The sequence below is a fragment of the Leptosomus discolor genome, chromosome 8, assembly GCF_034619465.1.
Source record: "Leptosomus discolor isolate bLepDis1 chromosome 8, bLepDis1.hap2, whole genome shotgun sequence".
NCBI classification, from domain to species: Eukaryota; Metazoa; Chordata; class Aves; order Leptosomiformes; family Leptosomidae; genus Leptosomus; species Leptosomus discolor.
In genome coordinates, this window is record NC_141398.1 from 56,052,249 (window position 1) to 56,066,337 (window position 14,089).

General features: G+C 41.4%; 1 protein-coding gene across 1 annotated transcript; it reads left to right on the plus strand.

Moving 5' to 3' along the window:
• Positions 1-987: 987 nt before the first annotated feature.
• DYNLRB2 (dynein light chain roadblock-type 2) lies at positions 988-7,769 on the plus strand. The gene is made up of 4 exons (XM_086468832.1): positions 988-1,116; positions 1,330-1,405; positions 5,118-5,285; positions 7,726-7,769. Exons 1-4 carry the CDS (start codon positions 988-990, stop codon positions 7,767-7,769), a joined length of 417 nt encoding a protein of 138 aa, XP_086324958.1.
• Positions 7,770-14,089: the final 6,320 nt, after the last annotated feature.

Consider the following 14,089-nt stretch of genomic DNA (forward strand, 5'->3'; position numbering starts at 1 on the left):
AGAAAAAAATAATAATTAAAAAAAAAAAAAAAAAAAAAAGGCAGGGCTGCTGCCTTCCCACAACATCAAACTCTATAAATTTGCCAACTCTTCAGAGCAGAGCAGCTAAAAGCTACTCCAGTGACAAGAACCCAAGAAGCTTCATACACAACACAGAAGGCTCAGTAAGACTAGCCCCCTTCTCTTAAAAAGGGCTCTAAGTGTCTTTCAAATGTATCAGTACTATTCACTGGGCACATGGAAAAAGATGGCTCTTCAAATGTCTCGCATGAGAAGTTTGTTTCCTTACTATTTTGGTAAAGGAGAACAGAAACACATGGGTAACTTATTTACACTACAACATTGTAAAAGGGGCCTACACCAATTCGAAAAGTCTAATCAGCCACAGCAGCACATGACATTTCTTACGATGACCATTTCTCTATCTGTACCCGGTGACGGCAGTACAGCTAGGCTGGAAAGCCTCTGCTGGTGAAAAACAACCTCTGCACACCCGACGTGACACATAACACTTGTGGAAAAACAGGGAGCAAACAAGGCGATGCTTACATGTAGGGAGAAGGAAAATATTTATTTCTAACAATGGTGGCTCAACTGCTGTCTTTGGGATTTGGTCAGTATCAGCCTCAGCTTTAAAATAAACGGCCAACAAAAACCAACCCTCTACCGCAGAAATTCAGGCAACTTGCGTTCATTTTACCTCACCTACCAGCCAGAGTCCATCAACAGAGCTCAGCCACAAGACTGTCCAAAGCAGAAACCGCACCAACAAGGCGCTAACAAGCCCTCACTGCCCTGCCCAGCCCCGCCGGGGGCCGCCCCTCACGGCCTCTGGGCTCCAACCTAAGCCCGGGCCTGGGCCGTCACCGCCCCCCGGGCCGGGCCGGGCCGGGCCGCAGCCGCCCTGGCCCTCAGCCTTGCCAGGGCGTCTCTCCTGGCTGCCCCTCGGGCGTGAGCTGCGGGGCCCAGCGCAGCCCGGGGGCCGACATGCGGCTGCCGGCCGCGGGTCACCGGGCGCAGCGCCCCGGCGAGGCACCGGCCGCACCGTCCCCGTCCCCTCGGGGGCCGCGCTGGGCCCGCGCTGGGCCCGCGCTGCCGCTCCGCGCCGTCACTTCCGCCGCTCCATAGCAACGACGGCGCGGCCGGGCCCTGCTAATGGCGCCGCTCCCGCCCCGGCGACGGGAGGGGGAACGGGGCGGGCGGCGGCGGCGCCGCCGGGGGGCGGAGGGCTGAGCCCCGGGGCTGCTTTGGGGCACGGCCACCCCGCGGCCTCCTCGCAGGGGCCCGCGCTCGCCGTCGGGGGTGCTGTGGTGTCCTCTCTCCTCGCAGGCTGAAGTGGAGGAAACCCTCAGGAGGGTGCAAGCCCACAAAGGGGTCGCTGCGACTGTCGTTGTAAACGCCGAAGGTAAAACGTCGTCCTCTGCTTTCTCCGAGTGACAAACGTGGCAGCGGCAATGAGACCCTTAAGCACAGAACCGCGGACTGTGAGGCGCTAGCGCCGTGGGCCGGCCGTGCTTGATGAAGGGGTCGCGATTTTCAAGAATGTTTCATCTTAAGACACAACCACGTGTTTTGTGGCCGTTTCTTGAAGCTCTCCCTATAATGTAGTTTTTCATTCAAGTTAATAGCAGAAAAGTCAAGAGCCTTGACAGAAGTCTTCTCTGAAGAAATAACGAGAAGCATCATAATCTTCATTTAACTTAGGGAGTTAGGTGTTGTTACTTGTCCCCCTTGTTTAACTAAAGTATGTTTTTCAGAACCGAATCTTGAACGTTTCTTGGTAGGTTACAGAAAGGGAGCGTGCGTGGCACTAAGCTCTTGCTTTTGTAGGCAATTTTTCAGTCCAGAATTCTTTGTATGTGCAAGGAAGCTCACTAGCACTTCACTCTCCCCCTTGCCCTCTGAAAAGTTACAATAAAACAAAAATGTCAGGAGAAAACGGTCTATTAAACAAAGCTGGTGTTATACTGTGGGAGCCATTCCTTGGCCCTGCTAAATACTCACGAGTTCTTTAGACTGAATTAGGGGGTGTTGTCATAGGAGGAAGAGCAAGTTTTATGTCAGGCCAGCTTTGCCTGCGATCTTGAAGACTGCAAGCCAAAAGCAAAACTGGTCAGAGAAATCAGTTTTCATAAGCTAGGCTTCTCAGGTTTTTAATAGTTTTAATCATTCCTTTACAAAAACCACAATTCAGTCAATTTACCTTGCCCATAATTTAGCTGAACTCCTTCACTTTTATAATCCCCCTCCCCCAAATCCATTGCACTAGCAGCAGTTTAGCAACAAGAGGAAACAACACTAAGAAGGAAGCCGAAATGTTATTTAGTCTTTAGGAAATGTGGGCAATTTAATTTGTGTGCCTCGACCCGTTAAGTAAAATGTGCCTCTGCACACAGGACAGATGATGAAAGAAGTGCATAGCCCGGCAAATAGAAACTGAAAAGCTGTGCTTTTCAGAAACAAAACCACGTGCTGGTGTCTAGATATGGCTGCTCACTCAGCTGAAATGCGGTCTGGTTGCAGAACAAGTACTGCTTCAGCCACGTCTGTACTCCGATTCAGTCAATAGAATGTGACTTGATCCAGTGGACTAAGCTGCAAACGAGAAGTGAACAAATTCAAGCACTTAAGACAACACAAATGATCCTTTTTGAGCTTGCAGGGTCATACATTTCTCAAGGAAAAAGCACCAATGTAATCAATTAGGAAAGTAACTCCGTTTTCTTGCATCCTGTCCCTTGGAACAGTTGACTCCTCGGCACAATGTTGCTCGCGTATGCTTTCCCAATCACGGGTACTACTGCCGTCCATCTTCACCTTGGCCATTCCACGGTGTTAAGGGAAAGCTCAGCTATAGCTGTGCGGAGTTAGGACAACAGCATGCCTTTTAAAAGGCTCTTTTGGATTCCTTCTGTCTCGATTTTGATTTGCAGAGAAGGAAGAACATTCCACCTCCCTTTTTTTGCATCTTAGACTATTCATATCAAGGTATAAAGTGCCCCCCCCCATCCTGTTCAAACTTGCTCATCATCACAAACCTGTAGAACATGTGGCCAGACTGAAGCCAACAGACAAACTAGTGCAGGAATTTTGGGTTTAGTTTATAATTTAGAAATGTTTCAACACCAGATGTGAGTCTGTACTCCATGAGGATGCATTCCAGGTACCAAGAAGTTAGATTCCACAAACTAATCAAAGTAGGTGCATAGTTGTAAGGTTTTTTATCATCTCCAAATGTGCGTAATTAGCACTGGTCAATTTAGTTACTTCAAATCTTAGTGTAGAAAATGAAATTTAATTTCTTTCTATCCTGAAACATTTGTTAACAAGTGTACAACTTAAATTAATCACAGTAAAAATACTTGAACCAGTGGTGCAGTAGTGAGATTTCTTAGGCTGTTCAGGTTCCCTAAGCTGAAACCCTCTGTCCTTCACTAGCACCAACAGTTGTCTTTTATTAAGAGTTTTGTAATAGTGTAGGTCGGTACACTGAGGTGTAATTGCATGCAGGTGAAATACCAAATTAAAGATTCCTGATACAAACACTGTCATTTATTTTAACGCTCAAAGTTGATTCGTTATTGAAAGCTAAGCTAAGTGTGCCTTGTTTATGTGGAAAATCTCATGAACGGTGTGATCCTTCTCAGCTGTGAAGGATAGCAACTACAGCATTTCTAATGAAGGATTTATTTGCCTTTCTCTAATTTGGGTGGCAGAGGCAAAGACAGTTTGTCCTAAAGTAAGCACAGCTCAGCTTTAATCTGAGAATGTCACTAGTGTCAACTCATTTTCATGTTATTATTAGACCTTGGAGGATCATTTAACATTTACCATTTTCATTAAAAGTGCTGTATTTGTTGAAGCGATCTTTTACATACAAGGTCATATAAACTTGACACTAATTCATGGCTGCTTTTAAGTGACTAACTATTTAATGCTGTGATTATATAGATACTCTCGTGCTAATGCAGTGCTTGGGAACACCTGCTTGTTCCCATTAAAACACCCGTTTCAATCTCTGTGTAATGACCATTGGACACAAAGGATGTACTGGGGCATTCTGTACACTTCCCTCGCTGCACATCCTACCACGGCAGAATTATTCCTCCAGTGACGGCACAGATTTCAAGCGATTTGAGTAACGCCTTCCTAGGAAAATTACCGAATAGTCTAATACCTGAGGGGGTTCCATTATTTCTTTTACTCCTTTGCCTCTAACTCTTTACCTGGCATTCACTACTTTTGCACGTTAATTCTTCTTTGATAATCAAACTCTTCAACTGAAGCCATATCGCTCTTCTTTGATTCCTGTCCTCTCCATCTGGAAGACTCAATACAAATGTACACAAAGAGAGAATTGCCTTGCCAGCTTTTAATCTATTGTCTTTGTTAGTAGGTCAAATATCTTTTTTTATTAGTGAAAAAAGCTTATTAAAGCCAAACACTTGTAGAATTACTGTGAACTTTGTTTTTAGTTTGACCTGGTAGCCCATTAATATGAAAGCACGATTTGACAAATGATTGATAAACCATAATCCGTTAAATCATCAAAAATTAATCTTGACTTATGTGGTGATATTTTTAATAGTTGGGATCAATACACTGTGTACTACCAATTGTCAATACTTTGCCGCTAATCAGAAGAGGTTGTTCCAAGGGTGGTTTTGTTTGCCAAAGGCAAACATGCCACTTCTGCCCCTTAATTACTCTTGGTATTTCACTTGGAATGTGTAATTTCTATCACTGCACGTGCCAAATGCTGCAGTTAAAGTGTGGGTTAGATTCGTGCAGCCAAGATCCAAACTTGGTGACGGTGTTTAACCTGATGAAGCACCGTAACTGGTTAAGTGCTGCAGAATGCAATTCGATAGGTATTTAAGAGTCTTAAACAGCAATTAGGCTCTTCAAAAGTTTCATAAGACAGCTCAAATGTTTAATTGCCACTGTTTAATATAAATTATACTTTTAAAAGCATATAGATATGTGAAATCGATGTAACTCCTTTCTGCTGCAAAACAGAAAAAACTGTGAAATCCTTGTTTTTTGTCTTATGATCTGCTGTATATGAAGAATATGCAACTTACCTGAATTATTATTAAAAAGATATTTGTTTGCAGGAATTCCAATAAGAACAACTCTTGATAATTCTACGACAGTCCAGTATGCAGGTCTTCTTCATCAGCTCACCATGAAAGCTAGGAGCACAGTGAGAGATATCGATCCTCAGAATGATCTCACCTTTCTTAGGATCAGATCAAAGAAACATGAAATTATGGTAGCTCCAGGTAATATTTCTATTAAAATAAGAGTAGAATTGTATGTCCCTTTAAGTTTCCTTTAATTCTTCACAAATAAGGCTACCATAGATAATGCATTTTGAAAATAAATATATGAAAATATAACCATATATTCACCATGTCACCAGATGTGTTAGGACTTTAATGTACAGAGTTTATAGCATTCAGGCTTGGCAACAACCAGACAAGTCTAGATCTGGTTAATGTTCTGGTTTCTGTGTGTTTTCACAAAGGAAAACCAGACAAATATATATATATATATATATCTCGAGCAGTGTGGCTGTATGTATAGCATTAAAGGCAGCAAATCCATTTTAGGTCCAAACAGATGCAAAAACTTTTTTTTTTTCTAAAACTTATTTTTCACTTGGTCTGTTGTCATGACTTCCCAGCCACAGGTGGGATTTGTGTCACAGATCTGCAGCATTAGCACCAACGTAGTAACTGTGATATACTTATTTTCCTTGAAAAAAGCAGGGAATATAGCAGCCTGTTTCTCACTCATGTTAAATACAAATACATGTTAATTTCGTAGCTGTGTCTCTAAAATAGCCAAGACCAGATGAGCTGTGGTGAAGCTGTGGTCAATTACCAGCACAAGGTGAATCAGGCCAAGTGGCAGTGAGTGGTTGGGGCGGAGATCCTAACACGTGCTCTAGCTAATTGAGAGACGAATAGCAAGCAGGATTTTGGCAAAAATAACCCATGAAGGCACAGAGAGCAGAAAGGAAGCTTCAGGCATCTCCTCGGCATGGCCACCGGGGAGGACGTGAGCTCTCAGCTCGGAATGACGGACAGCCTTGGCTGGGGCAGTCCTGTGGCGCTGATGTCACAGCAAGTGTAGTGTGGAGGTACTGCACTAGGCGTGCATCACCTTGCCTCACTGGAATTGTTTATAATGCTGCTGCGACAGCAGTATGTGTGAAAGAAACCTGGCACTGTCATTAAGTGTTAACATTCGTCATCAGCTGATACTAAGATTAAAATTTTAGTTTAGTTGCTGTTTTAGAGTATAAACCTAATGCATTTTTTAAATCGTGGTTTTTTACTCATTGATTTAAACTGATGTACTTGATTCTTATTTTGCTTTTGCTCTTCGCTTATTTTTTAGAGGTGACTTTTTGACTAGTAACTATTAAAGCATGTTGACTTGAAAATAAGTGGTATAAAATGTGAAGCTTTTTTTACTAACAGGGAGATTAGTTGTTCAAAGGCTTGATTGTATTTGCTGTGTGCAGTTTTGGGCCCCTCACTGCAAGAAGGACATTGAGGTGCTGGAGCGTGTCCAGAGAAGGGCAACGAAGCTGGTGAAGGGGCTGGGGAACAGGTCTGGTGAGGAGCGGCTGAGGGACCTGGGGTTGTTTAGTCTGGAGAAGAGGAGGCTGAGGGGAGACCTCATCGCTCTCTACAACTGCCTGAGAGGAGGTTGTAGTGAGGTGGGGTCGGTCTTTTCTCCCAAGTAACAAGTGATAGGACAAGTGGAAATGGCCTCAAGTTGTGCCAGGGGAGGTTTAGATTGGGCATGAGTAAAAATTTCTTTACCAAAAGAGTGGTCAAACACTGGAACAGGCTGCCCAGGGAAGTGGTGGGGTCACTGTCCGTGGAGGTGTTAAAAAACCTGTTGATGTAGCACTTCAGGACATGGTTTAGTGGGCATGGTGGTGTTGGGTCGACAGTTGGGCTTGATGGTCTCATGAGGTCTGTTCCAACCTAATGATTCTATGATTCTATTTTACTGTAACAGAAGGTGGGAAATGAACCACCTGTGATTTATATCAAGTTGCTTTTGGATGAAAGTGACAATGCAGGAGTGCAGCTTCTTGACTCTCCAAAGCAGATATGACCCTACTAAATTCACTGGATACTTTCACTTAAAATAGATAATATGTTAAACAGCTATCCAACTGAATTGTTTCCAAAACTTCCTAGGGCTTTTAGAATTAGTAGGCAAAGTCTGGCATGCTTAGAATTTATTCATAGTAGAAGTCTATTCAAATCTTTTTTTTCACATCTAAATGGGGTTCTCAAGTTTGAATAATCTAGTTAGTGAACTGAAAGATATTCCCTGCACCTGCAGAAGAGGCCAAAAGGTTTTTCTTATAACAAGTGCTAGCTTCTAGGTGCTTATCTTGTGACTTTTTTCACCTTGTTTAAATATCTTTACAGCTGCTTGAAAGCAAATCTACTGCTTACTAAAGTAGTTTTAATATGGTATAGTTAAGCATTATGACACAAGATTTTTTTTTTTATCTGTAATCTCAGACTTTTGTACAAAGTGCTTACATTTTCTATACACTTTTTATATAAATGCCCTTGCTTTTGCTTATGTTTTATAAACAAAGTTGGAGAGGAATAGATGAAGAAAGAGTACTTATCAGGAAATAAGATAAAATATTTTAACTGAACATTTTTATATCCTTTTTTGCAGATAAGAACTATCTCCTGATCGTTATTCAGAACCTTTGCGAATAGTCCTACTATGGCATTACTTTTAGAGACAGCGATGTAGTTCTACTAATATTACTTGTTGATATTTAATATCAAACATAGCATTAAGTAATTTTACATAAAGTGTAACTGTCATGACTGAAATGTTGCCAATTTAAAGTTCTCAGCTGTAGCTGTCTCAATTTCTCTTTGAGTAAATCATAATGCATATATCAAAATATTGTATGTTTATCTTGATCCTCAGAAGAGCAATAATAAAGCAAAATGCTTAAACCCTCTTTAATGTTCAAGTTATTCTTGCAATTAAATAATTTTCTTTACACTTCTACCATTATGTTGGAGTAGAAATCCTACCTCATGGGAAGCCGTAGATCATGTGTATGCACACATCTATAAATGTGTCCCTGTGAACTAGAGCAACCACAGTTACACAAACCAAAGAATACGAGTGTAGTTCATGTCAGTAACGATGGACTGGATATTGTCCTGCCTTTAACTCCTGGGGTTTAAGTTTTCTAAGGGAAGAAAAGTGAAACTGTCTTTTATTATTTTCCAGTTTCTACAGATGGAAGCAATAGCTTCATTTACTATTTTCAGCACTGGGAATTTCAAACAGACAAAGTTGAGCCTGTGCTTTAATGTAGAGCTACTGTTAGTTTGTTAGTAATGGTAAACATTGCTTTTTGATAGCTATGGTGCTACTTGATAACTACTTAAGCCTTTCGATCCAATACACAAGCCGCACTCCTTTGTGATACAGGACAACATGCAGGTTAAAGCTCAGGATGTTTCCCAAATCGGGTCCATGTCTACAGAGTAGCACCAGAGATCAGGTACGTATTGTTGAGCACCTTTAAAACAGATGCCCTGATAAGAGGCCGCTGTAGGGTACAGCTACCTACCAATCTGTTCTGTTCGGAAGTCACGCTACGTCAGCGCCTTGGGATCAGCCTCGTGGCTGATGTGCCCTCCCGGCTGTGGGAGGGCAGTACGGAACTGGGCGCAGCACCCCTGTTCTGCCCACACTGTGTGCCTCGGGTGCGGGCAAGCACGGCTACAGGCTTTGCCTCCTCGTGATCCCAAAGTCATGCCAAGCTTTGCACTTGAGCACATGTGGAGACAGTGTGAAAGTGCAGGGAGCTTGAGCTGACCCTGCGCTTGAAAAAATATCCAGTCATACTTGTACTGCAACTCGTCTCCGCTTCCGTAGGTTATATATGAATTTTGTCAATTGTTTAAACTTTAAAACTTCAGATTGCCTCCAGTTGGTCACAAGAAGATTTCTTTTCTAGATGTAGGAAGGAAGAGCAACAAATGTGTGTTTTGGCTACAAGGGTGAAAGGAAAAATGAATCTGTTGAATACTGCTCAGGGATCTTTGTAGTACACCATATGAATTGTGGTTGCGGTTATGAAACGGATAAATCACCGAATGTCTCGGTGGGTACGGAGTCAGCAATTTGCCATTAGGACTACATTACGTATCACTCAAAACTTACACAAAGGTGAGTATCAAAGCCTGGTGGTACTTCTTTAAAATCTGAGCCTGTGCTCCAACTTTGCTGAATAGCTTGGAAAGGCTGTATTTCACTGAAAAATCTGGGAGCGTTCGTCCTCCTCCTGGCAGCTGAAGGCATCTGAGCGTTGAGGTCTCAAAGGCTAACAGACAGATTCCACACCCAGGCGGTGGGTGCTGGGGACCACAGAAGATTCAGTGCTGCTGCGAGTTGAGAGGAAGCGAACCCGAAGGCGCAGAGGCCCAGAGCGGTGGCAGTGAAGCGCAGCAATCCGGCTGGGCAGGGCCATTCACAGCGTTGAGGATGTGTAAATCAACCAGACACTAGTGGTGGCGCTTACTGACATCAGTGCTGTGCCAGAAGAATTTCCTTAACTGGAGGGGTTTTTTAATTGTGCACTGGAAAACAACCGTTTTAAGTTGTTTGTAATAAACCAATATATTGACATGTGGCAACGCTTTAAAAAACCTACGTTTTTCTTTGTTACTTTGTCTGCTTCAGTTGTGGTAATTTTAAAAATCCAACCTATTTATTGCTGTGCATTAGTGAACATTTTTTCTAATATCCTAGCATGTCAAACACCTACCGACTCAAAGCCCAGATTTTTCATTTCAGCACATACACAAAACTATTGCTGAATTCCAACTATTAATGTGTATTTGGGGCTAATAGTTTTGTTTCTGTAGTTTTCTCTAACAGAATTAAATTCCGTGGAGGTTTCACTGTGTAAGTCCAGAAAACTGCCAAAATTACAGTCCCTGTTACACTTTTCTATTGTCAAAAAGAATATTGGTGTTGCAATTTCCAGCATCATTGAAAAATGTCCTTCAGCCCAAAGAACACAGTCGTGCATTGCAAAGAGGAAAGCTTAGTGTCTGGCAACGTACTTCCACTTTTGTCTTTCTGATGCACGTGTTAGTTCCCTCTACAGACTTAAATCCAATATTTATTAAGCAGCTGATGATTGCTGTAGCTTGATAAAGCACTCAAAAAGACACTTAAGCCAAATCACTAAAATTAAACACATGCTAAATCATTTTGCTGAAAAGTGGTTTTATGTGGAAAAATGGCCTTAAGCAGATGCCTGTAGTTCTCCAAGTGTCAAATACTGCTCACAGATTAGTTTCTTTCCCTGTTCCTGTGAGAGGCATAGATGCAGATAAAAGGGCAAAGTTTGGTCCATTTAGAATGATGTGGGTAGGAACGAACGCTATGCAAACACACGGGCTGAGCCGTGCTTCTGCCAGCCACCCTTTACCAGGGCAGTCTCTATCGGGTTTCCTTGAAAGCACTATAGTACTTTACAATTTTGGCAACATCTTGACCAGGGAGCATGAATTGAAATATTCCGTTTCATTCCCTGATAATTTGTTCATATTTTCTGTTAGCAAAAGCAAGCTGAACACGTGTAAACTTTTCATTTAGGTCTTTCAGTAGGAAACAGAAGTAACAATAGTTAAGTTTAACAGCCCTAGGGGAAATCCCTCATCAGCACATTGCTCTGAACGAAGCTGGGGCATTGAAAGGGATAGGAATCGTCCAGACAAAATACAGGGGAGTAAATTTTTATGTTATCTGAGCACCACAAAAGTGTTACAGCAAGTCATTTAAGCTGTCATTTATATGAACCAGCAGAGATTTTACTAGTTCACAATCAACTGGGGGGAGGTTGAGGAAAAAAGTAGCATGAAAGAGATTAATTTCGTAGATGATCATTTTGTCAAGGGAATGTTAAGAATGTCAAGAATGGCTGTTGTTCATTGAAAGGCAGCACTTGGGTTGAATTGTAACATGCCAGTTAGGCAATCAGCCAAGGAATAAATTATGTCAGTACCATGCATTTGGGGTCCTCAAACTAAAATAGGAAGCTCTCGGAGAGGCTCCCACTTTCAAATTAAAGTACTTTGGATTTTCCTTAACATATAATTTTTCAAAATGCATGGTCCCTCATGAGACAACAGCTTGGGCCAGCTGATTCAATCAAGGCTGTTGTTCCTTCTGTATTTTACTCATCTGCCAATTCAATACTTTTAAATATTTCATTTATTGCATTTGGTAGTCTGGTATTCTATGAAGTTACCTGGGTTTTAGCCATATGTTTATCATTTAGTCCACATGACATAATGCATATAGAAGTATCAAAGGGTGTATTTTCCAGTTATACTTTCAGCTTAACTCTATATGTAGATCTGTGGTCTTCTGGTCTTCTGATTGTAAGTTATTTGACTGAATATAACTACGGGATGCAATGAGAGTGATTCACAAGCTGTGCAACTGATAAAGCATTTGTAAGACAATGAACTGCTAACTACTTGTTACTTGCACAGACTTGTGGGAATTTATGTATTTGTATTTTGTCAGGTCTGGTAAGGTCTTTTTTGTGACAGGATTCTGTGAAGGGAGAGTGATGGTGAGGAAGGTGGTATTAAATACTACGTCAACATGGTCTGAAGTGGACAGTGTTCATTAAGGATGTTCACAGTTCATCTGGGAAGCACCAAGATGTTAAATATGGAATTCTCCTACTGCCCATGAATGAATTATCAGACTGTGTACTTTGTCATATATTAATTGTACTTGACAAAATAATTCCAGTGAGAAGTTCCTCAGATTTACTGATGACACAAGGCTTTGTACACAGCAGTATTATATATATGATGGGCATATATACATGTATATATGTATACAGAGCATGTATATATAAGTACTGTTAACTTCTTGAGAGGTGTTTGTTGCACCACACTGGATTCTCTGGAGAAACTATCTGATTGTAGGTGTCAATAATAGTGAATCTGAAAAGGGCAGAGAAGTAAAATATCACAATCATCTGAAAAATGCCATTAAGAATTAATATGCTTTTCAGGAGTTATTCAGTTCATTTTGGAATTAAACAGTGACAGCAGCACTTTCAATAACAGAGGGTTCCCCTAGCAAAAGGAATCAATCCCAGCTCCACTGTCAGCTCAGCAGGACACAAATTCTGGGGTGGGCCTGCAGAAGATGCAACACTTTTCCTAAATAAACTGATGTCATCCTTTTAATTATGTTTTAATTATTAAGTTACAATCTGGAGACAGCAAGATAATTCCCCTATTGATTTTTCAAATCTCTGGCAGCTAAATTAGAGTAGCCAGGAGAATTTCAAGTTTGTGTTCCCTTTGCCTGGCACCTGAACAAATTAAATCTCTCAGTTTGTAGAAAAATTAGGTCATAACGATGAGGTTCACTGCAGGACTTCACAGTATCCATGGGAGAAAGGAAGACTGATGCTTGGAGAGAAAGCCTAGAATGTCCTAAGTTAATTAAGCGTAACAGCAGAGGTACATAATATATCTCTCCAGATTGTGGTACTGATTTGAATCTCTCTGAATTTCAGGACATTCACATTTAGGGACGCAGTAGGACTAGAAACAGACCCCTGTAAAAACTACAGCGACTAGCAGGAGAGTAAAGGCCACAGGGAAATCTGAACTGATTCCTTGAGCTTGGCAGATAATCTGAGAGAGAAAAGGTTAATTCTCCTTCAGGATGCAACCAAGCAGAATATCAGCGAGTCCAAACACACGCAATTTTCAGCCATCTTTGCAAATTATCCTTAAATAATAATGAAAGCACTCAGAATTTATTTCTAAAGGATTTTCAACAGTTACATTGAACAGGGCACACTATTTTTTAAAAGCAACACTGATTTAAGGCAAAATTCTTCAGAGTGGATGCATAACAAGAGGGCATGTGTTGTAACTGCCCACATCTTACTTTGGACAGCTGGGGCTCAGCTCTGCCTATCGTTTTGGGTGGTGCTGTAGTAAGGAGTGTTCCTAGTTGCCCTGGCTCTGCACCATTGATTTCAGTGAAATTGCTTCTATCTAAAGCAGTTAAAATAATACACAAATCATATCATCGCCTCCAGTCTATGCCAATTGGGTCAGAAAGAAATCTCAGTGTGCTTTGACTGCTTTATTTTTAAAGATATTGAGCAAGAAGACAACTACACTAGACCATTCTTTGGTGAAGATGGACAGAAGTCAGCATTAGTTTTCAGCTGGCAATAGGTTTACAAAGTATTGTTGAAAGGCCATGACTGCAAGGAGCAAAATAGCTAAACAGAGGTTCAGGCTAAGATAGTTTGGTATAATATGGCTCATCATTAAAAAAGTAGCACTCAATGGCACTTTCCATTTTCAAAGCACTGTAGGAATGCAGAGAAGAATGTTGTACTGAAGTACTTCAGATATCACAGGAGCTAGGAGAAGCAAAGACCCAGATTTATATGATATTTATATATACAAGCTCCACAGTTAAATCAATGAAGATGACTACAAAGAATGATGACAAGGGATGCATTCATTAGCATTATTAAAACAATTTTAAGTGACTTTTCAAACATGGAAGGGAAACTTTAGGATCCAGTAAATTATTCCCTCCTCCTCTTGCCACTTGTCCTAAGGGGAGCACGTATTTGTCAGATGAATCCATCTGTTTCTCAAACTTTGCAAAATAATTTTGCAAAATGCTACCTCAGAATCTGGTCTCAGGGGCAATGTCTGCTTCTTATACACTAGACTGCAGTGCCTACGGTGCAACTGTTGCTGCTGAACTAAGTACTTAAACATATTCTTCTGCTAAAATCAGCTGGAAATCTCACAGCCACCTTCTACAAGATTTCTAAGCTATGAGAGCCTTGCAGAATCTCACTATGTCTGGTCCAGGCTAAAATCCATAACAATATAGTCAAATAGAAATAATAAATAATGGTAAATACTTAAATTAATACTGAAGCTGTTCCATTTCTGTAAGGAATTCGTACTGTCAGTTGTGAAAAGCTGCC